The sequence below is a fragment of the Ovis canadensis genome, chromosome 1 (genome assembly GCF_042477335.2).
Source record: "Ovis canadensis isolate MfBH-ARS-UI-01 breed Bighorn chromosome 1, ARS-UI_OviCan_v2, whole genome shotgun sequence".
Lineage (NCBI taxonomy): Eukaryota > Metazoa > Chordata > Mammalia > Artiodactyla > Bovidae > Ovis > Ovis canadensis.
The window spans coordinates 17,865,126-17,890,648 of NC_091245.1; the positions used below are offsets into that span (position 1 = coordinate 17,865,126).

At 43.1% G+C, this 25,523-nt stretch overlaps 2 protein-coding genes across 3 annotated transcripts in view; both read left to right on the plus strand.

Moving 5' to 3' along the window:
* The window catches only part of PPIH (peptidylprolyl isomerase H), a 22,704-nt gene extending 19,599 nt beyond the window's left edge, over positions 1 to 3,105 (plus strand). The window contains exon 10 of the mRNA XM_069588584.1: positions 2,935 to 3,105. The gene's annotated coding sequence lies outside the window, so the exon portion shown is untranslated. The remainder of the gene's footprint in view (positions 1 to 2,934) is intronic.
* Positions 366 to 22,990, plus strand: YBX1 (Y-box binding protein 1). Of its 2 annotated transcripts, XM_069588405.1 has the most exons (8): positions 2,935 to 4,172; positions 4,863 to 4,926; positions 14,583 to 14,616; positions 17,332 to 17,421; positions 17,721 to 18,023; positions 18,137 to 18,219; positions 21,504 to 21,769; positions 22,603 to 22,990. In XM_069588405.1, exons 1-7 carry the CDS (start codon positions 4,007 to 4,009, stop codon positions 21,736 to 21,738), a joined length of 975 nt encoding a protein of 324 aa, XP_069444506.1. In that variant the 5' UTR covers positions 2,935 to 4,006; the 3' UTR covers positions 21,739 to 21,769; positions 22,603 to 22,990. The 2 variants fall into 2 exon arrangements, with proteins under 2 accessions (XP_069444516.1, XP_069444506.1); XM_069588415.1 differs by lacking the exons at positions 2,935 to 4,172; positions 4,863 to 4,926 and adding an exon at positions 366 to 656.
* The last annotated feature ends 2,533 nt before the right edge of the window (positions 22,991 to 25,523 follow it).

Here is a 25,523-nt window from a genome sequence, read left to right on the forward strand (position 1 = left end):
CGTTCTCTTGGCTCATGGCAGAGATGACTCATAACTACTAGCAGCAGGCTACTGTAGCTAGCAGAGTAGCAGAGAGTGAAATTCTCAGACACAACAGAACCAGCTTAAAAGTGCCATTTCACTGTACTGGGGGGGTCAAGGAAGATGGTGAGATGATCAAGGGCCTCTGTTGTGTGGATATATGCAACTCTCTCTGGTTAAGTAAACAGGATTCAGGGGACACAGGAAAGAAGGGGCTGTGGAGAAATCTTCAAGTAACTAAGTGGAGTAGAATTATAAAGAGACAGGAGGGAGGATGAGCAGCTGGGATCCTGAGTTGACAGCCCCGATGGGACATCAAATTACACTTGGCATCTATATTCTATGCCAGTGTCTGTCCTGGGCACTGGAGCTGTGAAAATGAGTAAGATGTGACCCGTTCTTGTGACAGGGACTAGGCAGTTTGGATTCAGTGCGGTGTTAGAATATGAACCCTTATGAGGGCAGGAAACTTGGTCTTGTCTTTTTTTTACTGCTGTCTCCATCACTAGAAGAGATAAGAACCCAGTAGCCAGTAAGTGCTCAATAAATTGTCATATGAATGACAGTGGTATGTTTAAGGTGCTATGGAAGCAGAGCGGAGAGACTGGGGGTGAGAGGAAGAGGCAACATTTGAGGTAAGTATTGGCAGATTGGTTGGAATTAGCCTGGAGATAATGGTGGGGAGGGCTTTCTAGGAAAAGGGGACTATGTTCTTGGGCCAGAGTCTATGAGAGATGGGGACCCAGTGAAAGTTTTGCAGGGGAGATTCTTGGAATGAACCCACTGGCTTTTCACATCACTTAAAGGTACACACCAGAGCTGTGGTCACTACACTGGGCTCTCAGGGTGACAGGGGGACTATGGTGTGGAGAGCTCCCACCCTGAAACAGGGGATGAATTTTGACATGAACTTTCTCCTCAGTGCTTCAGTACCATCTGCAGTGGTAGAGATGTAGCTACGAGGAAAACTAGTTTCTTATTTCTTAAATCGTTCATCTATCTTCATGTGCATTGAGCATGAAGAGAGAGCTTAGTAATTGAATGAGTAAGTAATGATACTTACAAGTAACACTTTAAAGACAAATGTTACAGAATTTATTTTTCTGCTTGAGAAGCCATCCCTTCAAAGCGGTTACATAGGGAAGGTTGGTTGCTCACTTATTCTCAAAGGTGCTGCTACCATTATTCTAAGTGTCTTTGTAACTCCACTTTGCAAAGAAGCTCTCAAGCCTATAGGGCACACTTTTAAATGTCCCCAGTGTTGGCAGAATTGCCTTTGAGGAAACATTTTCTTTTTAACAGCCAAAAGTCACCTGGAGCTGGAACAGATGAATAGCAGCTCTGGGGCCGCAAACCTTTTCTCTTGGATTACTGGCACTGCTGCCTAGATAACCTCTGCTATCAGTACCTTCTTCTCTGATCCATTTTCTACATCACACCATATTTAATACATTAAGATACCATGTGTCAAGGACTATGCTAGATGCCTCAGGAACTGGTGGTCCTATAGGGCAGATGTAATGAGTGCAGTACCCTGTGTGAGGAGAGGAAGGGTCTCCTAGTAACACCTGAGGCAAGGTGTAGAGGATGAAGAGGCAAAGGAGAAAGGAGGAACAGAGGGAATAGTATGCAGTAATTCAGAGGAAGGAGTTGTAAAAAGGTCACCTGGAAGGTTGGACCAGGGACGTGAAGGAAGACTGGAAACCAAGTTTAGAGGTCATGCAAGGTCCTGCCAACCACATTAAGGAATCTGGACAATTCTGTGGGTGGTGTAGTCACTGAAAGATTTTAAGTAAGACAGTGTCGTGATCAGATGGCGGTTTCAAACACTGGATGTTGGCGTGGGAACTGTTAGAGTAAGAAAAAAATGATAGTGGTGCTCTAAGCCAGGGCAGACCAGGTATTTTCTATTTTTCAGTGGTTCATGACCTAAGGATGATTTTCAAATGTTTAAATAGTTGGGAAAGGGTTTAAACAGTTGGAAAATCTAAATATTTTGTGACAAAAAACTGCATGAGATTCAAATTTCCATAAGTTACTTTTTGGGAGGAACACATGCACTTGTTTACTGACTGCCTATGGTTACTTTCAGGCTCTGTAAGGCTGAGTGGTTGAGACAGAATCATCTGACCCCTAGAGAAAAAGTGTGCTTACCCCTGCTCTGGGGCTTCCCAGGTAGCTCGGTGGTAAAGAACCTGCCTGCCAATGAAGGAGACATGAGTTCCATCCCTGGGTTGGAAAGATCTGGAGAAGGAAATGGCAACCCACTCCAGTATTGTTGCCTGGGAAATCCCACAGACAGGGCAATATGGTGGGCTGCAATCCATAGAGGTTACAGAGAGTCGGACACGACTTAGCAACTAAACAACCACCCCTACAATGAGCACTAGATGATGATGGCCTACATCAGAGTAGCAGCAGTAGGAATAAAGACTGGATTGGCATTTAGAGATTTTCTATGACTGATTCAGGGAGGCGTTTAGGAGGTGGAATTGACAGCCTAAATGATACCGATAGGGTAAGTGTTACCACACTAGCCTCCTAGGCGGCTTCCCTACTTCCAAGGTTCTAACCCATTCTCTACTCCCTAGCATTAAAAAAAAAATCACTCCAGTCCCCATTTCAACTCTAAAATTACCCTTCTCACTATTGCCCTTAAGTTTCAGATAAAATGTTCCTAATTTAACCCGGCCTTCCTGTATAACCCAGCGTCTTCATTCTGGTCCTACATAACTACTTTAGTTGCATTTCCCCCAGACGCCCATCTCTTCCCTCTATGCCTTTGCATAAACCTCCATGTGCTTGAAGTCGGCTCTCTACCTTCTTCCCACGGCCACTCCCAAAACGCTTTGTGCGTTAGCAGCGCTGGGGTGTTTGGTATGTCGCATTTTGAATTTGTGCCTTCATCCCTAGACTGAGTTTAAGAAGGCTGCAACTGGCGAACTTGTCCATCCCCGGGAGAGAGCAGACGCTTTATAAAGAACGAAGGTGCAGGGCTTCATCTACATCGTGTGGCAGCCTCAATTATGGCTGTTGTAAAAATAACATGCCTAGCTTGCTCAATAAACGTGAGCTGAAATTAAATCTTTTTTTGTGGCCAATACAAAAAGATGTGAATACTTAACAAGACAGTCCTCCTGTGCTTGGAAGGCAGGTCCCCATGGAGTACACCCCCGCCCTCCGCCCTCAATATTTTTAACAGGGGCTTCCTAATAGCTAGCGTGATCCCCCCCGCAGAGTGACTGGTTCGCCGTAAACCGACGCTCTTTGAATGGAGACGTTTAAGTATGTTCCAGAAACTCCCGGCTGTGCCGCGAGTACACGGCCATTGTAGAAAAGACGGCTCTATCTGCAGTAATGGTCTGAGGTCACAGGGACCATATTTGGAGCAGGGCGGGAGGGAGGCCTTCTCCACATGCAGCTATGGTGTCGTCGGGCCCCGTTCCAAGCCCCCAGGTCAGGCCGGGTAATCCCGGCGCAGGCATCTGGCCGTACCTTTCCTTCGGCCAGGACACAACCCTGGACCTGGAGCCGGCCCACCCCGGCTGCAGCCTCGTGAAAGTCACGTCCCCTCTTGCCCGTCCTCTCGGGTTCTCTATGGTTCTCGTGGTGACTCTACTCTAATTCTAGTTCCGGTCTCTATGGCGGCAGCAGAGGCAGGAACGGTTGTAGGTCGGCCGAATTAGCCGCCTAAAGGCCAATGAGAGTGGAGGAGTGAAAGACTATTAGCCAATAGAAACTAGGAGTTGTGGTCAGGTGGTGAGATTGACAACACTATTGACCAGTGAACGATGCTTAGGGCGGGTCGCTCGCAGGGCTTATCCCGCCCGTCCCGCCATTCTCGCTAGTTCGATCGGTAGCGGGAGCGGAGAGCGGACCCCAGAGAGCCCTGAGCAGCCCCACCGCCGCCGCCGGCCTAGTTACCATCACACCCCGGGAGGAGCCGCAGCTGCCGCAGCCGGCCCCAGTCACCATCACCGCAACTATGAGCAGCGAGGCCGAGACCCAGCAGCCGCCCGCCGCCCCCCCCGCCGCCCCCGCCCTCAGCGCTGCCGACACCAAGCCCGGCACGACGGGCAGCGGCGCAGGGAGCGGCGGCCCGGGCGGCCTCACATCGGCGGCGCCTGCCGGCGGGGACAAGAAGGTCATCGGTGAGAACCGGACGTGGACGGGGGTGGGGCAAGTAGGGAAGTCTGGCGGCGGAACCGTTACCCGAAGCGGGGCGAGCCGGCGGGCGCGCGGCCGGCGGGGACCGTCTCGGCGGCGCGCGGCCGCCCCTCCCCCAGGCCCCCCCACTCGCGCCCTCGCGGACGCTGGCCCGCCCGGTCCGCGTGCCCGGCAAGCGCGCGCGCGCGCCTCCTCCCGCGCCCCCTGCGGACCCCGCGCGGCCGCGCGCCCCTCCCCCTGTGCGGCCGCGCGCCGCCGACCGCGTGTGCGGCGGGGTCCCTCCCCTCCGTGCCCGCCGGCCGCGTGCGCCCGGGCCCGCACGCCGTTGTTCCGTCCCCCACCCGCTCCCTTCCGCGTGTACCCTGAGGGCGCGGCGCGCCGCCTACGCAGGCCGGAGTGGGCCGGGCGGCTTCCCCCTTCTCACGTGCTCGCCGCCGCCCGCGGTCCCCGCGCACACCCAGCTCGGGCCCGCGCCCCGGGCCTGACCCGGGGCCTCTGCTGCGGTGGGTTCACCCACGTGGACCGTGCGGATGGCCGGCAGGCCCTGGGGAAAAAGGCTGTCAGGTGGCCATGGGTCTTTGCCAGGGAATGCGTGAGCCACCGGATGCTGAAGCGTGGCGGTTTTGAAAAAGGACGTCTAGTAATTGTGGGTTTTTTTTTCCTCTCTCCTTCAGCAACGAAGGTTTTGGGAACAGTAAAATGGTTCAATGTAAGAAACGGATATGGTTTCATCAACAGGTGAGATGACCGCCGCTGAAGCCCTGTCCTGCCTCTTGATTGCTCTCCTCCATCTGTAGGCTTTAGGAACTTGGGGTTGTTGGCGCTTGTGTAGGTTGCCATCCCTGGTGTAGGGCTAGTGGGGTTTTGTTTTCCTTGGTGACCGAAAGGATTAGGAGACGTAGAGATTGTCTTTGTTTTGTAGCTAAATGTTGATCTCTAGCTAACTTGAAAGATACAAAGCGATTTAAAAGGCAGGCGGAGTGAGTGAGCCATCTCTTACCAGGGCGAACTGAGAAAAAGCTAAGATCTGGTGTGATTTTGTTAGGCTTAGACACCTCGCATTTTTATCCGTCATTCTTTTCTATGTTACTGAAATTGGTATTTGAAATTGTGAGCCGCTGTTTACTATATAGGTTATTTACAACTTTTTAACCTTTGGAGGTAACGTGCTTTGACAATGCAAGTATGTCATTTTGACTAAGGTCTTATTGCCTTATTCCTCCTACTTCCTTGTCCCCCCAAATCGTACCTGTTAAATCTTTGGTTGTAGCTTACAGTGACCTTAGTCCACGATTACATTCGTCTTTGTATTTGAAGGCAGAGCTGCAAACTGCATCTTAAGGATTAACCCTTTGAGTTGTTTGTAGCAGTGGGATGGTGACGGCAGTTCGCTCACAGTGCTCTTCGTGGTCCCTGTCAGCCGGGCATCTTTTCCAAGATGGCTGCCCGGGCTGGTGGTGCAGCTACAGGGTGTAGAGCAGTGTGCGTGCTGACAGCAGTGTTGGCCTTACAGGTGTGATGCGGTCATCGCAGCGTTTTATTTCTTAACACCCCTATTACGCTGGATGTTTGAAAGAACTTCAAGAGTAAGAAGTAATACCGAATGTTTCTGAAATGGACTCTACTGAGGGAAACCAAGTGGGCAAGATCAAGCCTAGACACACAATTGGCTGGCAAAAACCCACTAGTTACTCAAACGCTCAGAAAGCAAAAGAGATTGTAAGCATTTGACGGTCTGTTTTCCACGTTTGCAGTTGAGGAAACATTTTGTTTCTTCCAAAATCTTTAGGAATTTTCCATCTGTTCTTACACTGCCTTGGGACAGGCCAAGGCCACATTTTCTAATCAGTTTTTTGATAATGGGTTACTAGTGAGGAAGGCAGGGACTGCTTTGATGCCAGTGTTTGACCACTTTTTAGGTGATCTCTGAATTTGTTAGTATTTCAGTCTTACTCTGATTTTACTTTGGCCTCACCCTTAAACCAGTGGTTTTCGAATTTGTGTGCTTACCTTGAAAGGATAAAAGTACACATTCCTGAGTTCTTTCTTAGCTTAGATTCATTGGGTCTGAAGTACATTTTAAGGAGAATTCCAGGTGATAATAGCCTGTAAGCCTTAGTTTGAGAAACACTGCTTTTGACCTTTGACCCAGTGTGGCTATAGGCTATCACAGGTGTGCCTATTAGGAGTGATCTATAATTTGCAGCCTTTTAAGTAATTTGTGTGTGTGTTTTAAAGATTGTGGTATATATGTGCCTTCTGTTCTGCTGCATTTGTTAAATGGATCTAGATTATATTTGTAGGTGAACAATTGATAATCCAAGATAAAAGCAGTTCTTCAGGTTCTAAGTTTATTCTGTGAGATACCATTCCTTTATCCATCTAACTTGTAATCAACTCTTTTGATCATCAGATAGGGCAAGTTAAATGTAAGTTGGCTTTTAATGATCCTTTGTTTGGATTGTCTTAACCACAGTGTTTTGTCAAACTAACTGGTTCAAATAAATGTGCTTCACATTTCTAAACTGGTTGTCTCAATGATTCAGAGACTTTTGAACAAGACACTATAAAACCTAACAGAAGTTAAGTCCAGGAGAGGTTTACCTTGCTTAAGGGAAAATGTATAGCAAGTGGTTCAGGGCTGTAGGCACCTGGCTTTCCTGAGAGAGAGAGAGTGTGTGTGATGGGTGCTGTTTTTGAGGATACAGTATGTGGGATGATTGTATAGGTCTAATTTTAACCTTGGGATTCTATGAATTATGTATTTTAGGTTCTTAAGTTTTTAAAATTTGTTAAAAATACATTTTTAATGTAAAAGTCCCCTTTAAAGGAATGTATTTTCATTACAAACTTTTTTTCAGTCTGTTTTTGCTTGTGATAATTGTTAAAGCCTTGTTAGAATTGTTTTTTTAAGGATTGTATTGTATGAAAGGTGCCAAATAAATAAGACTTGATTTTAACACAGCAAGTTTTTTGGCTTTGTTTTCTTAGGCTATGTAGTCTAGGAATTCATTGTTATTCCTTTGTGTTCTGTGACTATGAAAGATAATTGGATTATGTCGCTATAGGGGTTTATTAACCCCCAGAATTATTTTTCATTTTATAATGAAAAACTTCACTCAGGACTATTTGAGATAGCATTAGAAGGATGGCATGGGGTCAGTCTTTCAGGGTTTGATTACTCTGATTTTGAATCTAGAAACTGTTTCCTCTTTTGCTTCCAGGTGTTGAGGATTAATCCATGCTCACCAAATTTAAGAAAGATTGACATGGATCAGTAACAACTTATTTTCCAGTTGGACATGCATCTTTTAGTGACCAGAAAAGAAATATTTTTCTGTTATCCAGAGTAGTTAAAATGCTAAATTAATTGTAAGGGGTGGCCAAGAAATTTTGAGCAAAGAGAATCGAATACAGAAGAGATCACAAACTTGTAATGTGCCTAATCTGTGAGTTTTTAAAGAGCTACTATTTTAGTTTGGGGGCCTTTAGTTCCAAGTAAATGAAAATCAGCTCGTCAGTTACATGTTACCACCTGTAATTGGGGTATGCATTCTCTTTTACCACATCTTTCAGGCTTAGTTTTCTCCTGTTGTTGACTTCCTTTCCTGCCTGGCCTCTATTAATGCATTTGTGTTTATTACTTATTACCCAGGGTCTAAGGAAAAGACTCAGCTGTCCCTCTCTAGAAAAATACTATATCGTGGCTCTCAGGTTTGGTCTCCCTTTAGGGGGCCTCCCTATTGGGGATTTCATGTGTATATAACTGATTCTTCATTACAGTGGTGGTAAGAGTAGCTAATGTTTATCAAATATTTATGCCAGGAACTATAGTAAATGCTTAAAGTCAACTAATGGATTTAATCCTCAACATTTCAGGTATAGGTACTATTCCATGGCACAGAGAGATTGAGTAAACTTGCTCCAAGAAGTGTGGTTAGTAAGTAGCAGAGCTGGGATTTGAATTTGTTTTCTCACATTGGAGTTTGTCTGCCCTAACTGCTGTTATGCTGTCTGCCTCGTCTTCAATTTGTTTGTTTCCGTATGGTTACAGACTGGGGGTGGAGGTGGTATTCTCGGCCATTTGAAAAGTTCTTAAATGATATCTAGCCTGTCACTAGGACCCCTGTTTGCTGCTAGTTCCTCAGATTTGAAAAGCTTTCTACTTCTCACTGCCTGTTTCATGTAGTTAGGGATTGCCGTAATATAGTACTAGTTTAGTGTGTAGATTGTCTACGTAATATTGGGAGACAATTAAGGATTTATAGGAGAGAGTACTAGGCTTTATCTTTAAATTCATTCTGTTTTTATATGATCTGTGAATCAGGAACCAGGTTTGCCTTTTAAATGTTGTTTAAAAGAGAGGAAAATATACAGCAGTCTGTGACCCTTCAAAGCCTGTTTTAAATATTTACTTGGCTCCACTGGGTCTTAGTTTTCATGTGGAAATCTAGTTCCTTGACCAGGAATTGAACCCAGGCCCCCTTGCGTTGGGAATGTGGAGTCTTGGCCACTGGACCACCAGGGAAGTCCCACAAAGCTTGTTAATTTTTAAAGTTTGTAGACCTGTAGAAAGATGATTGCCAAGCCTCTTAGGCTATTAAAGTCGAACTGATCATAGCTTGATGACATGGGAAGAGCCAAGAAATCATAGGTAGTCTGTAACATAAATGAGTAAATGCTGTGGCACTAGAGAAAACTTGAAGATTTGATGGTGTGCTACGTGACTGAGCGACTACACTTTCACTTCAAGGGGGCTGGAGGCGTTAAAAGACATTTGAATGGTCCCCCAAATCTGATGTGTCATTGGCAGTCTTTTCAAAAACAGACTGTAGTTCTTAAGACAGTGGCTTGTATGCAGAGCGCTCTAGGATTGATTCATGTGCTGGTTGTTAGGCACTGATTGTGAGTTGGCCAGAAGTCATTTCACTAAGTTGTTGAGAGTTGAAGCTTTTGTTTTTATAGCTATAGGATTATAAGTTAATTTATGCTCTTGGGCATATTAAATTATTAATGGCTTGGTGTGGTGGCCTTCAGATAAAGGTGTAAGAGCATTTATTGACATGTCTCCTTTCGGGCAATACTGTGGATTGGCACCTAGTGAAAAGAACGTTTCCTAAAATTTGAAGTTGGCTACATGCTTTTTACCTTCATTGGGCTACATTAGGGACTTTGAAGAGCCTTTCATTTTCCTTAGATACCGGCAGGATTTCCTTTTTCTTTGGCATTCTCTTAACTTAAAATGGCGTCCCCTTTTCTTCAGTCTCTTGCTGTCTGTGTGATTTCTTTTTCCTTGATGTCACTACTGTGACATCTTATATGCTGAATAAGAGCAAAATTGTATCAGTTCTTTTAGATAGGTGAGAAAGCTGTGTTTTCATTGTAAAAAATTTTTCAGTAGTGAATAATGTTCTGTGAACACCAAGAAGTAGAGAAACTGAATGTAAAAAAGTTCAATAGTTAATGTTGACCATGATATTGAAGTGATCAAATTCATTTGACTTGTCTTTGCCTTTGTTTTTTAAGGCCACTAGGAAACAAACTTAGACATTTGACTTCATAAATAAGGCAGCTTGCCCAAGATTATGTAGTTAATAATGGGAATAGCCAGGATTCCAACCTTGGCTCCAGTGATTTTGGTAAGGAGCTCTTAACCGTTGGGTTCTATATCTCATCTTGCCACTCTCTCCCCCTCCTTTGATTGATAGGCCTTCAGTTCAGTTCAGTCACTCAGTCGTGTTTGACTCTTTGCAACCCCATGAATCACAGCAGACCAGGCCTCCCTGTCCATCACCAGCTCCCGGAGTTCATTCAAACTCAGGTCCATTGAGTCGGTGATGCCATCCAGCCATCTCATCCTCTGTCGTCCCCTTCTCCTCCTGCCCCCAGTCCCTCCCAGAATCAGAGTCTTTTCCAGTGAGTCAACTCCTCGCATGAGGTGGCCAAAGTACTGGAGTTTCAGCTTTAGCATCATTCCTTCCAAAGAACACCCAAGGCTAATTTCCTTTAGAATGGACGTGTTGGATCTCCTTGCAGTCCAAGGAACTCTCAAGAGTCTTCTCCAACACCACAGTTCAAAAGCATCAATTCTTCGGCGCTCAGCCTTCTTCACAGTCCAACTCTCACATCCATACATGACCACTAGAAAAACCATAGCCTTGACTAGACGGACCTTTGTTGGCAAAGTAATGTCTCTGCTTTTTAATATGCTATCTAGGTTAGTCATAACTTTCCTTCCAAGGAGTAAGCGTCTTTTAATTTCATGGCTGCAGTCACCATTTGCAGTGATTTTGGAGCCCCCCAAAATAAAGTCTGACACTGTTTCCAGTTTCCCCATCTATTTCCCATGAAGTGATGGGACCAGATGCCATGATCTTCGTTTCTGAATGTTGAGCTTTAAGCCAACTTTTTCACTCTCCTCCTTCACTTTCATCAAGAAGCTCTTTAGTCCCTCTTCACTTTCTGCCATAAGGGTGGTGTCATCTGCATATCTGAGGTGATTGATATTTCTCCCGGCAATCTTGATTCCAGCTTGTGCTTCTTCCAGCCCAGCGTTTCTCATGATGTACTCTGCATATAAGTTAAATAAGCAGGGTGACAATATACATCCTTGACGTACTCCTTTTCCTATTTGGAACCAGTCTGTTGTTCCATGTCCAGTTCTAACTGTTGCTTCCTGACCTCCATATAGGTTTCTCAAGAGGTGGGCCAGGTGGTCTGGGATTCCCATCTCTTTCAGAATTTGCCACAGTTTATTGTGATCCACACAGTCAAAGGCTTTGGCATAGTCAATAAAGCAGAAATAGATGTTTTTCTGGAACTCTCTTGCTTTTTCCATGATCCAGCGGATGTTTGCAATTTGATCTCTGGTTCCTCTGCCTTTTCGAAAACCAGCTTGGACATCTGGAAGCTCATGGTTCACATATTGCTGAAGCCTGGCTTGGAGAATTTTGAGCATTACTTTACTAGTGTGTGAGATGAGTGCAATTGTGCAGTAGTTTGAGCATTCTTTGGCATTGCCTTTCTTTGGGATTGGAATGAAAACTGACCTTTTCGAGTCCTGTGGCCACTGCTGAGTTTTCCAAATTTGCTGGCATATTGAGTGCAGCACTTTCACAGCATCATCTTTCGGGATTTGAAATAGCTCAACTGGAATTCCATCACCTCCACAGGCTTTGTTCGTAGTGATGCTAGTTTCTAAGGCCCACTTGACTTCACATTCCAGGATGTCTGGCTCTAGGTGAGTGATCACCCCATCGTGACTATCTGGGTTGTGAAGATCTTTTTTGTATAGTTCTTCTGTGTATTCTTGCCACCTCTTCTTAATATCTTCTGCTTCTGTTAACATACTGTAATATGCAACTGTGTTTGGTAATTCAGCTGCTGTATTAGACTGAATGGTGGCGGCCTTCTAGATAGAAATTCTTGAGGGTAAACCATGTGTTATTTTTATTTCTGGTGCTTAGCACAATGCCCAGTTAGCTAGCACAAGTAAATACCCAACGTTATTAAAGAATTGAATGAGGCCTTTGCGTTTGCTGTTCTTTCGTTGTCAGTCCTGTGGCTACGGTAGATCAGAGGAAGAACTAATAAGGTGGAATAATATGGAAGAATAGACTTTGGAAAGAAGCTAAAAGTGGCAGTAATTGGGAATCAACAAACCCACACAGAACAGAACTGGTTTTATGTGGCTTGTGGGCAAAGAATTGCGTTTACATTTCCCATGTGTTGAGGGTGGTGAGGGGGCAGTATGTAGCAGAGCCCTGGTCCAGTCACACAGAATGTGACTGTGTTGCAGGTGAGGATGTGCAGAGATACTCCACCTGGCTTGTTATTTATTACTGTCCTCTCCCAAAATTAGAGAAGCCGTATCCTGTAGTCTACCTGGAAATAATTTGGAAATAGGTAAAGATTTCCGGACGGTCCTTTCTGAGTTTTCAACTTGATAAAGACCAGGGCCTGTAGAGTCAGATTCTACCACTGTAAGCAGATGACCACATACTTCATTTTCTTAATTTGTAGAATGGGTGGTAATATAAGTAAAAGCACCCACCTTGGCATTGTGAGGATTGGTATGGTAAAATGCTTGGCAAAGTATCTGAAACTTAAACCCTCACAGTATAAGCTGTTACGTATTGCTTTTCCCCTGTGTAACAAGTTGCAACTAGATCAACTGACTAGAGAAGTATTTGGTGAATTTTTTAAAATTCCCTTTACAACCCTAAAGTAAGATTCATAGACAACTGCTTTTCTTTTTATTGTGGTGTGTGTTTTCAGTCTGTAAATACCTATTTGCAGCTATATTAGAAAAAATGATGTTAGCTACCCAGGTCCATGGGCAGCAGCATTGATAGTAATGAAAAATCCCTCTCTTGAAAGTTGCCTCTTTTTTTTTTTTTTTAAGGAAATTTTGATGCATATTAAAACCATAAATTCCTTTTTCTTTTTTTCCCCCAAAAAACTCAAGTAATAAATTTACTTAATGGAAGTCCAATACCAAATGTCCTTTACCTTAGTCATCTGGCAAGTCTTATATCCTTTACTCGCGGTAATGAAAGTAACGCCCCCGTCTTTGGAACTACCTTAGAGCTTGAAATTCAGTCATGTTGCATCTGAAAACTAGTGGTGGCTATGGAATTGTGTGATGTATGTGGACCTATTTGACAGATGGATACTCCAGCCGGCTGTTAATTCCTAAGTGTTCCTAATACTCAATGGGGCTTCCCTGATGACTCAGTGGTAAAGAATCTACCTGCCATTGCAGGAGACGCTGGTTTGATCCCTGGATTGGGAAGATCCCCTGGAGAAGGAAATGACAACCCACTCCAGTTCTCTTGCTTGGGAAATCCCATGGACAGAGGAGCCTGGCAGGCTACAGTCCATGGGGTTGCAGAGTCAGACACGACTTAGTGACACGACTTAGTGACTAAACAACAATACTCAGCTAGTTTATAAGGTCAGTTTTCACTCACCCTGCCTTGGGTGAGGTGTGTGTGTGTTTGAAGAGTTTAAATTAATCCTGTTTGCGAGAATGTCAGAATGGGATTATGATATTCCCATGTTGTATGGATTCTTTGGTGCATAAACACTAGAAAGGTTAGTCCTTTCTCAACTCTGACCTACTGACAGCAGGGTGGGGTGAGTCAGGAAAGGTCCAGAAATGTTGCTTCTCCAGGGGTTCTTTTTACTAGTAGTATCATCACATTAATTCCCAATCTCTAGGAAGTCATTCACCACTGCCCCCTCACTGCTAACATCCATTCATTCACAGTTTTTCCCCTATTTAACAACAGACTAAAGATTGGTGTGGGTTTCCCAGGTAGTTCTGTAGTAAAGAATCTGCCTGCAGTGCAGGAGACCTAGGTTCAGTCCCTGGATTGGGAAGATCCCCTGGAGAAGGACATGGCAACACACTCCAGTATTCTTGCCCGGGAAATCCCATGGATGGTGGAGCCTGGTGGGCTACAGTCCGTGGGGGTCACAAAAGAGACAACTAAACAACGAAGGTTGGTGTAAAAATGATGTCTTAAAACGAAGTAAAAGAGGGTTGTGTGCTGGTGAAAAGTTGCATTCATCTTCACTTCCTGGTTTCCTGGCACAAACAAGGCTTGCATGTGAATGATGTCGGTATTGGTAGTGTTCATATTTATACTTCATTGTAATCTGTCGCTTTACTTTAATCAGTACTTTATTTTTACCAGCACTTTCTGTTCATGGCAAAGTTGAACAGAAAATACATAGTTCCCGTGTACCCCAGGCCTTCAGATTGTATCCATGACCGCTTCTGCTATACTGTACCAAGTGATACATTTGTTTAAATTGACAAATCTACATTTGACACCATTATTTATTGCTCAAAGTCCATAGTTTACATTTAGGGCTCACTCCTGGTATTGTACATTCTGAGGTCGTCCTTATACCTTCAGTGAAAGTTGAGAATTGGGGATGGTAAAGATGAAGTAGGAAGGAAGGTAGTTAATTGATGAGAGTATGTTCATGATCTCTTCTACTTAAGTTAGTAACAGTGTTCTTAGAGGCACGAATGGCTTGTGCTGGAATGCTTTTAGTGTTTAGTAGAATGAGAAGTGACAATAGATGTTGCTAGTCACTTCTGTCCTCTTAATGGCTTTGTAGCTCACACTTTTTATTTGCCTTTTTCCTTTTGTAGTCCTTCTGAAGTAGGTGGTGAGACGATTGTTAGTAAAACCATTGTGATTTACTGGTTGTGTTTCTGTTTCGATTCTTAATTTCCTTCCTAGTGGCTGGTTGGCAGCCAGGGAAATCTCTAAAAAGGGGAAGGGAAGGCACAAAGGACCAAGCGTATTCTTAATCTTTGGCAACATGCATCGGAGTGTTCAGTTTTCTAACTTGTTCTACTTGGTTTTGTCTTGTAGGAATGACACCAAGGAAGATGTATTTGTACACCAGGTGAGTGCTCCTGTGGCTATTTACACTTCTGGCTCAACACTTGTGAGAAGAAAAGGGTGTATGTCTTCTGAACTATTGTTCCTTGTAAAAAAGGTTTATTAAGTCCACTTACCAAACAGTTTAGTTCCCACAGGAAGAGGGGTAGTACAGCTTAAATGTGTACATTAAAACATTGTGTTGGCAGTTCACTTAATTAAAATAGGCCTTTCGTGTTGATATTTTGTTTTGTTAATAGCTGTAGCTTTTTTAAATGTTGAATTCACTTGATTCCTTACACTAAATTTTCAAACCTAATTTCAGATAAACTGAAAACCTCCATTAATCTAAATTCGAACCATACTGTTGCTGTCCATAACACACTCAAATGCTGTTAGAATTACCTCTGACAGATGACAGTAGTGATGGGGGAAATAGGCCAAAGCTGCAAAATACATTGATTTGAGACAAATGTTGAAAAACTGGACATTGTAGCATAGATCCTTCTGTTTATTCTAAAGTACTTTGAATGGGTAAGATATGTTTTTATGTTTGGAGAATTTTTACCAGCTTGGCAAATTTAGAAATCCTTGCTAGTTGAAGGTTAAGTGAAAGGGTGGTATGGCAAGGTTGGTAATTGCTTATTGAATAGTTTTTAGATTAGCCTTAGTGTTTGAGAGGGAAAAACTGCCAGGATAGGTGCTGCGTGCCAAGCTCTCGTCCATAAGCACTATTTAAGGGGAGTGTTCGGGGCAACTGTAAACGTTAAGAAGTTTATTGTTTAAGCCGCTGCCAAGTGAACACTGATAATTCAACCTTAAGTATATCATAGGCTTCATTGGACTTAATTTTCTCCATAGGAATGCAACGGGCAATGGGTAGGAAAAATGTTTAGGAATGCATACTTATATGAATTCTGCCGGGGGGAGTGGATTTGTTTTGTTTTGTTTTTTTTACTGAGACTATTGAAATATTATTGACTTGTATTGAAAATCGCTCTTTGAGAACTTTTTAACCACTGTACTGTGATTTAGACATCAAAAGACAAAGTCAGTCTCCACACTCGTGCCTTTATTCAGGCAGGTGTGAGCTTGGCTGGCAGCATACTTCTTGGAAAGACTGCCTTAAGTTGGTGTTGTGTAGCTCTTTGCATTGACCTGTAGACCACTCAGTGACAATTGAGAGGGAGTCCAGATCAATTTCTAGGTACATCCAAAACCCTGTTCAGTAATCACAGGGTCAAACATTAAGTATGGAAACATTTAAATTCTAAACAAATAAAAGACTGCTCAGGCAAAATATTGTATTAAAACAAATGTTTGTTTTATAAAATTGAATACCAGTACTTAATCTGTTTCTTACTTCCTTCTGCATATTCGAAGGAATTTGCAGACTTGGGTACAAGAGACAGACAGCAAGGCTTGCCAGTCTTGCTGCCTTTGGGCAACAGTGAAGGGTCTGGGAATGTGCAGGAGAGAATTGATACTGACCAAAACAAGAGTTTGGGGTTTTAATTAACCCATATTTCTGCTATCCCCTATGACTGCAGATAATTGAGAGTTACATGAAAGGTATGGAAACTTTGTGACAGTTTAGATGACAGATGAGATCGATTATTTGGCTGAACACATGTCACCCACTTGTACCAACCCACAAGTTGTCACCAACATGCTTTCCTCTTTATTTTGGAGGTGGTTTCAACATTTAGTTGTTTCTTAGGACTTTGGCTGCTCAGGTCTTGGTGGTGTTACAAGGAGACTGCAGTTCTGGGCAACTTTAGCTTAATTGGCTTCAGATTTGTTGGTTGTCCTGCCGCCTCTGGAATGGAAATGCATGGGTGATCCCGTAATGGATACCGCTGTGATATAGTAGAATGAACATGGGATTTGGAGTCCCGAGACCTGGATTTAGAAAAGTCCATACTCTGTCACTTACTTTGTGACCTTGGGCGAGTCCCCTGACTTTTAAAGCCTGTTTTATTACCCTAAAAGAGGAATGAATAATGATGCCTCACATCTTCATAATGCGATTGAGTGGGTAATGCATGAAAGTACTTCATGGAAGTATTAAATGTGAGATGTTATTCTTCCCCTTTAGTTTTATTATACAAGTCTAGAGAATGAGTAACAATGAGAGATTTAATGTATTCTGGGGAGGTAATAACCCACAGAATATTAAAAAGTGTCATAGTTAATTCATGGGGATTGCATTTCCATCGAAGTATTCCCACAATCAGGTTGGAAGGGATTTTGGTTGACATTTGTAACAGAGTTTGATACGGTAACACAGGGACAAAGTTGGTTTGGTCAACTTTGAAGCATGCAAAACTAAACTCGCCTGTCATCTAAACTGGCCCTGTGTGGGGCTCGCTTCTACTATTAAGTGCAGTCTTTGGGGATAGGTGGATATCCTCATTTTGTTCAAAGCTACATATAATGCTTTTGCAAAAAGCATTTTAAAATATATGTTTATAGTTGTGTTTGTCTTGCGTGTTAAATGACTTGCTTTAGTTTGGAAAATAGTGATAAAATGCTGGGGCCTTGTAAGATTGGAGTATTTTGGTTGAGGTTGGGGGTAGCACTGGTCCTTGTTTTCCTAAATTTATTGATGGTTTGGTCTTATTTAAAGCTAATTTTACTTGTATATCCAAGTTAAAATAATATTGACTCTGGTACATTTTAAATGAAAAAGCACATTATTCTCCCCTGTTAATCTATTTTTGGAATGTGATATTACTAGACTGCCATAAAGAAGAATAACCCCAGGAAGTACCTTCGCAGTGTAGGAGATGGAGAGACTGTGGAGTTTGATGTTGTTGAAGGAGAAAAGGTGAGGATGCTTTTTGTGTAAAGGTTTGACTTCAGTATGGAAATATTTTGGAGATCTCATCCATTAGGATGGTGGCTCTAAGGTGGATGGATGGGTCAGGTGACCACTTGAACACAGGTGCACCAACCCTAATGTGCTGGCTGCAGATAGAGGGCTACCTCTTCAGAACAGTGAGGAGCTAGTGTTAAATCATTTCTCTGCACCCCTGGCCACAGAGACCCTTTTGTACTTTTTGTGTGCGTTAATTGCTGCGTGTCCTTAATTCCATTGTCACTATGACTATATGATGGCTTTTGTAGGGTGCGGAGGCAGCGAATGTTACAGGCCCTGGTGGAGTTCCAGTGCAAGGCAGTAAATACGCAGCAGACCGTAACCATTATAGACGCTATCCACGTCGCAGGGGTCCTCCACGCAATTACCAGCAGAATTACCAGAATAGTGAGAGTGGGGAAAAGAATGAGGGATCGGAGAGCGCTCCCGAAGGCCAGGCCCAACAGCGCCGGCCCTACCGCAGGCGGAGGTTCCCACCTTACTACATGCGGAGACCCTACGGGCGTCGACCACAGTACTCCAACCCTCCTGTGCAGGGAGAAGTGATGGAGGTAAACGGATTTTATTTCCTTCTAACTGCTGCTGTATTCAGACTTTTGTCTGGTTGGGGTTTGCGCTAATGTAAATGGAGTAAAATTTGGCTTGGTCTCCATTGCCTTTTCAGGGTGCTGACAACCAAGGTGCCGGAGAACAAGGCAGACCAGTGAGACAGAACCTGTATCGGGGCTACAGACCACGATTCCGCAGGTGCGGCTTGCGTTTAGAGTTGACTGGAGCGCGTGCTACGACTCGGCAACAGCATGCTGCTTCTGCAGGCTTTTTCAGTCATTTGTCTGTTAACACTTCACATTTTCTTTCATCAGATGCCTAAGAGGTGAACCTGAAGTCAGTTATCTTTGAGAATGTGTTCTTTGCATCTTTGCTGGCACTGGTTAAAAACAGCTTTATAGATGTGGTCTACTTTTTGCAGTTGGTTTTGTTTTTGTTTTACTCTAATGAGGGTATGGAATTTCCCATTTCTGTCCTTTAACAGGTAAGAGAATGGTAGTTTAAACTGCACTGTATTATAACTTTAAGACCTGATTCATTGGGAGGGAGAAAAGTAAAGGTAAGCATACCTTTTTAACAGAAGGTGTTTAATTATTAGAGGAATTAGGGTAGAGCTTCACAGGCCAGATAGGTTTAATGCATATATGTAGTAAAAGGTCTTAGAATAGTGAGTCTCCAGATGTGATCCCTAAAACTAACAGGTAGCATCTGTGTCTAAACCTAGACACAGATACCTTGTTGAAATACTGCAAACAATCCAATGTCAGCTCTTAAATAGTGATGTGTTTATCTGTGATAGTGATAAACGGTCTAAAATAGGCTTTCATACGCTGTCCCTTTAAATCCCAAGGGCAGTATCCTTGGTCTACTTCTTGTTACGTTGTAGAACTTTGCCAATTTTCTACCTATTTTCATTGGTGTGTTTAAAAACAGCACATGAATTTTTGTTGAGTGCTTCAGTTTTATTTAATGGTCTCATTTGAATATATTTATTATAATCTATCGATGAATGCAGGGCTTTCCAAACTATTTAGTCAGGAATTTTTTGTTTGAATAGTAAATGACACATGCTACTTATAATCCCGGGGGTGAAATGATTGATGCAGATCCAAGAGCAGATTGTGAGAAATCTGAGATCAGTATAGCAGGAGTTTTGCTGAAAGGAAGATAGATGAGGTGGCAGTAAAGGGAAAGGAATCATTAAGAAAGGATTTTTTTTGTTTGAGAAATAAGAGCTTATTTGTAGGCTGAAAAATGCAATTTTAAAAAAAGGGTACTTGTCAGAATTATCTGCTGCAGCTATCTTCAGTTAGGATTGGGTTTGGTCCATGCAATGGGATGTCTTTTGCTGGGAACCGTGGATGTTGCATGTGTAAAAAGCCAGAGTTTATGGGCACCAGTGTGTTGGTGAAGTCAAAAGGAAAGGGGTGAGAGGTTTGGGACAAATATGTGAAATTATCTGTAGAAGAGAAATAGCGGAAGTCAGGTAACAGTGATCACAAATTTAAAGTGGGTCCACCAAACATGCTTGTGCTTTTCCAGCCGTTTTGAGCAGCAGCCTCAGATTAAGCAGAGTTAGATTTGTTCAGCATTTGTCTACTCAAAGATCCTGGGTTTGGGTTTGATGATAATCATTAGTGGTAGACCTTGCACTTCCGAGAGAAATGAGAGAAGAGGATTAAGGAAGAGTTAAGGGACAGAATGATCGATAGGATTGTTGGATTATAGGTCCTAGTGGAAATAAGAGTGGGAGAAGAAGACTCCTGGAATACACCAGGAAAAGAAGTAAAGGGTGACTAGAGAGTGGAGTGCTTGAAACTGAGAGAAGCTAAGTAGCAAACAGGAGTTGCATGGGAGGCAAAGTGGCCGCCTCGTGTGAAGAGCTGACAAGTTGGGAAAGACCCTGGTGCTGGGAGGGACTGGGGGCAGGAGGAGAAGGGGACAACGGAGGATGAGGTGGCTGGATGGCATCACCAACTCGATGGACGTGAGTCTGAGTGAACTCCGGGAGTTGGTGATGGACAGGGAGGCCTGGCGTGCTGCGATTCATGGGATCGCAAAGAGCTGGACACGACTGAACTGAACTGAAAGAATCTAAAAGCCCATGTTATGTGGAACTGTCGTGATAATTACAGTAGGAAAAGGGCAGTAAAATGGGACGTGACATTAAGATTTGAAAGGTGGGATTTTAGAATTCAAAAGGCTACAGGGGAGGGCCAGGGCAGTTTTGCCGAAGACTGGTCAGGAGTTCCCAGACACATGGGAAAACCGTTTCAGGAGAAGAGGTGGTGGGGGCTGTGGGGGGCGGGGGAAGTTGGGAGGGGTAGGTGGAAGACTGGAGGGGTTAGCGGTGAGAAATGGAATCGTAAATAGTTAGAGCTGGAATGACCTACACAGGTGTAAAGGCATGCTGGTAATCCTGGTGTTTAAAGTGTGAGACTCAGTGGATTTTAGTATATTCACACCAGCCCCTGGCTGCTGCTTTCCTTGTCTCTGTATTTGCCTAGTTTGTGTCTGGCTTTCACCTCGTGTATTTGTCATTCATGCCTTTATCATTAGTGCTTGATTTCTTTTTATGACCAAATCAGGTTCCGTTGTATGGATATTACATTTTGTTCTTCATTAACTTGGTTGATGGGCATTTGGGTTATTTTCACATCTTGTTGTGAATGTTTAAATAATGCGTGGTGGATATTGTTTTGGATACAGATCTAGAAGTAGAACTGCTAGGTCATTTAGTCTCCAAGCTGTTCTACAAAGCTGCTGCACCATTTTATAGCCAGACCAGCCAGCAATGCAGTGAGGGGTTTTTCCACCCCCTCCCCAGTGTGATTGTTTTCAGCTCTCCTGGTGTGTATGAAGTGGTTTTGATCTGCCTTTCCCAAACTAATGGTTGCTGTGTACTTTGATTTATATGAAGATAATACCTTTTCTCTGGTTTTGATTTCTGCTTTTTTTTTTAAAAAAACAAATGTTCATCTATAAAGTTTAGCACTTGTTTCCAAACCTGGTTAGTTTAATACCCATGTTTTTAAATAGCATTAGGGTATTGATGGTATTGTACAGCTTTAGTCCTTTCATGGCTAACTTTGGAATAGGTTATACTATGGGTATTTTGAATAATATGAGTGTGTTGTTCAGTCACTAAGTCATGTCCAAGTCTTTGTGGCCTCATGGACTGCAGCACTCCAGGCTCCCCAAACTTCACTTAACTATCTATGAATATATTGGGTATATATATGGATATATTGGGTAATATGAGACTGTTAAAATCAGTTTTAAACGGTCATCTTAGTTTACACTTCCAAATCCTTTTACCAAGTCGTCATACTCAATTTGTGAAGTAAAAACCAAGTTTACTCTTTCAGTTTTGATAAATTGCCTGCATACCACGTGATAAACAGAAAGAGCAGATGTGTTGACCTGGTGACTTGATTAAAGAAAGGTTTTATCATTGCAAGCTTCCACAATGTTCATTCCAGGGGCCCTCCTCGCCAAAGACAGCCCAGAGAGGACGGCAATGAAGAAGATAAGGAAAACCAAGGAGATGAGACCCAAGGTCAGCAGCCACCTCAACGTCGGTACCGCCGCAACTTCAATTACCGACGCAGACGCCCAGAAAACCCTAAACCACAAGATGGCAAAGAGACAAAAGCAGCCGATCCACCAGCTGAGAATTCGTCCGCTCCCGAGGCTGAGCAGGGCGGGGCTGAGTAAATGCCGGCTTACCATCTCTACCATCATCCGGGTAAGTAAGCCTCGATGGCCCTCTGGGCAGTCATGAGTGATGTCCATTAATGAAAGAGAGGAAAACCCAGTTCATCAGGTAAGGTAAGCCACTCAAACTTAGTGTCTTCTACCCAAACTAATCTTAAGATGACTTGAATGTCATTTTGTTAATGGATTGTATATCAGAGCCATACTTTGGCCTAGCTTTGCATTGTATCTTTTGTATTAGGGCTTTTTTGTCAACTTTCTTGGATGATTTTAAAGTAAGCTGGAGAAGGAAATGGCAACCCACTCCAATATTCTTACCTGGAAAATTCTGTGGACAGAGGAGCTTGGTGGGCTGTAGTCCATGGGGGTTGTTAAGAGTCAGACATGACTGAGAACACACATAAACACCAGTAAGCTGAGGAAAGTCTTGCTAACTACAAGTAATTACGTTATGAGATTCTTCATTTTCAAAAATAAGTGGGATGGCTACTCAGATTAAAAACGTAGGTGATGATGACCAGGATGGTCTGTTTACGTGGTGGCTTTGGCATTACATCATCAATTCTAAAATTAAGAGGATTCCCTTTTTACTTGATTCTAGGAGACATGTATTTGTCTCTGTTTGACTCTAGAATTATCATTTTCAGCCAGTGAGACTTTCTCCCCCTATTTTGAGTGTCAAAAGGTCATTCAGAACCTATGAGTAACCATTCTTATTATATAGCAGTGCCCACTCCTGTTATGAACTGCTGTGTAAAGGTAAACCAGTATGAGATGTGTTCCCTGCCTAGCTAATTTGATATACTGAAAGATTGCAGTGAACTATAGAAGGTAATTAGAAAACTTTTTTTTTCTCTCTTACAGTTTAGTCATCCAACAAGAAGAAATGAATATGAAATTCCAGCAATAAGAAATGAACAAAAAGATTGGAGCTGAAGACCTTAAGTGCTTGCTTTTTGCCTGTTGACCAGATAACTAGAACTATCTGCATTATCTATGCAGCATGGGGTTTTTATTATTTTTACCTAAAGACGTCTCTTTTTGGTAATGACAAACGTGTTTTTTAAAAAAAAAAAGCCTGTTTTTTCTCAATACACCTTTAAAGGTTTTTAAATTGTTTCATATCTGGTCAAGTTGAGATTTTTAAGAACCTCATTTTTAATTTGTAATAAAAGTTTACAGCTTGATTTTTTCAAAAAAAAAAAGTCAACAAACTGCAAGCACCTGTTAATAAAGGTCTTAAATAATTGTCTTTGTTGTATATTTCTGCCTTGCTTTTTTAGTTTATAAGTACTTAGCTGGTTATTAACTTAAATCTCTGCAGATAGGTGATACTTCGTGGTATTTACTCAAGGAAATGCTCTTAAAATGTGTAATCATTTGTTGAGTAGCATACCTGTACTGAAAATTAGAATTTGCTACGATAATCTGGCCATTTTCCATTCAGTGAGTTCCTTTTACTGGGAGGCAGTGGTAAAGAGAGGGCATGTTCTAGTGGAGACTAACAGAACTGTGAGTTACTTCAGCCTGCAGATTGAAGGACACCCACCTTAGTTAGCAGATGTCTGCCGCAGAGACTGCTGTACTCAGTAAACACAGCTCAACTCCTTTACTTGGGTACTAGAGATGGTAACCACAAATGATGGAATGCTTGTGGGAAGGCTGCTTAAAGAATACAGAGATCAGTGACATTCATTTTGTCCTCAGCACCCTTGTAACATAAGCGTGTTCCATATTTTATAGTGTCTTACTTTCCTTTATGGAATAATTTGATGACTGCTATCCAGAGACATTCTGGACCGTTCTGGCCAGTTTTGGAGACCTTGGGGATATACAGTTGGCTAGAGAGGCATATCTGGAAGTCATGCAGTGCTGTGTGCCTGTTCAGAAGGGGCTTGGCATTCACAGAGCTGAGAGTTGCTTTGCAGTGGTAGTTTTGGTTCAGGGGACTGGTGAATAAATTGGGGAAAAATAGGCAAGTAGCTGGGCTAGTATCAGTTAACACCTTGAAATGCCTTTTCTCAGTTTGGGACCAACTCTTTGGATGGTATGGACAATTGAGCGCTGCTCATGGTATGTAAAATGTAGTGTTTTTTTTTTTAACAGTTGCATGCATTAGGATATATGTTGTGGGAAATGATTTCAACATTGCTTATATAATCCAATAATGTAAGAATGTGATTTTGAAAACCATGGCAAGGAAGAAAGCTTTTTGTGATGTAGCCTTGCTGCCAGTGTTGCAGACAGAACATTGTTTTTCTCTTGTGTATTTTTCTCATGTCACCCAGCACCTCATGCTGAGTTCACTATGTATGAGGACTAGACAGCCTAGAGGGGGCGGTGGCCGCAGTCCTCTGCTGCAGCGACTTCCTCTGACAGCTTTGCCCTAGCTGCTTACCTTTGAGTCAGGTTTTCCCGCTGTAAGTTTGAATACCTCATGTTCCTGAAGAGCTGTGCAGCTGGAGCACAGGAAGATGGTAAGGAACTGAGTGCCAATTCAGTCAAATCAAGTTTGTTGTCTGTTGTTATTCCTTTAAAATTAATTTAGGATGCTTTTGGTTTCTGTTGAAGCTCGTACTGGGTGGCCTAGGCAGTCAGGTAGTACTTAAGGAATAGGTGATAGTGGTAACAAACCAGAAGAGCTTGTAGTCAAGAATGGATACTCAGTAAAGAGCGAAAATTTATTTCATATAAGAAATACAGTAGTATCAAAGAAATGCATGCAGAACTAAGTAGCATTTTCCAAAAATCTGGGAGGAAGCAAAACTATTGAAAGATGTTAAAGCGAAATGAAGAGTTACATGTTCATGGATATTAAGAATGATGTCAATCCATCTATACAAATTCTTTTTTTTTTTTTTAATGGCATTTTTGGGTTTTAGAAAAGATGAGAGATGGGAGGTTAGAGGAGAGAAAAGGATGTAAAATAGTTGTCTTGGAGAATAGGAAAATAAGTATACCAAGAAAGTAGAACTGCCAGCAGGTAGAGGGTTGGGTTTCACCCGAGCTTGGCCAGCTGAATCCAGCAGAAGGGAAAAAAGAGTAAAGGTACAGAAAGCAAATACAGAGGCTTCCCTGGTGGCTCAGTGGTAAAGAATCTGCCTGCCAGTGCAGGAAGTGGGTTTGTTCCCTGGTCTGGGAGGATCCCACGTGCTGCAGGGCAGCTGTAGCTCGCATGCTGAAATGCCTGGTGCCTGAACACTGGAGCCTGTGCTCTGTAACAGGATGAGCCAGCGCAGTGAGACGCCCATGCACTCAGCACAGCTAAAGAAAAGCCAGCACAGCAACAAAGACCCAGCACCGCCAAATAAGGCTTAAGTGAGTGCCAGGGTAAAGCTGATGCTGTTGTCCTCAGCGTCCACTTCCCCGGTCCCCAGATCTAGGAGGTGTATCCTTATTAGTGAAAGCCGATGAGAGCACATAGCTTGCTTTGGTGATTGAAATGAGTCTGTGAGCTGACACGGTTCCAAAGTGATCTGGTGGAGTAAAAGTACTAGTTAAGGAAGCTGGAAGAATGAGATGCTGGCCTTAAACCAACAAGCGTGGAGACCTGGGGCACTGGTAGTGACAGTTCAGGTTAAGATCACGTGTGTGGAAGACCGAACCGGAGGTAAAGGGGTCAAAAATAGACCATGGTGTTCAAAAGGATCCTGAGTGTTGAAATTCCCTCAGTGTTGATAGAAGTAGGTGTGGTGAAGGCCCTGGAATGTCAGGGAGTGCTGCTGGATCGTGAGCTTAGCTTGAAGGCATGGGCTTCAAGGAAGTTTGAATTTAAAAGTGGCAAT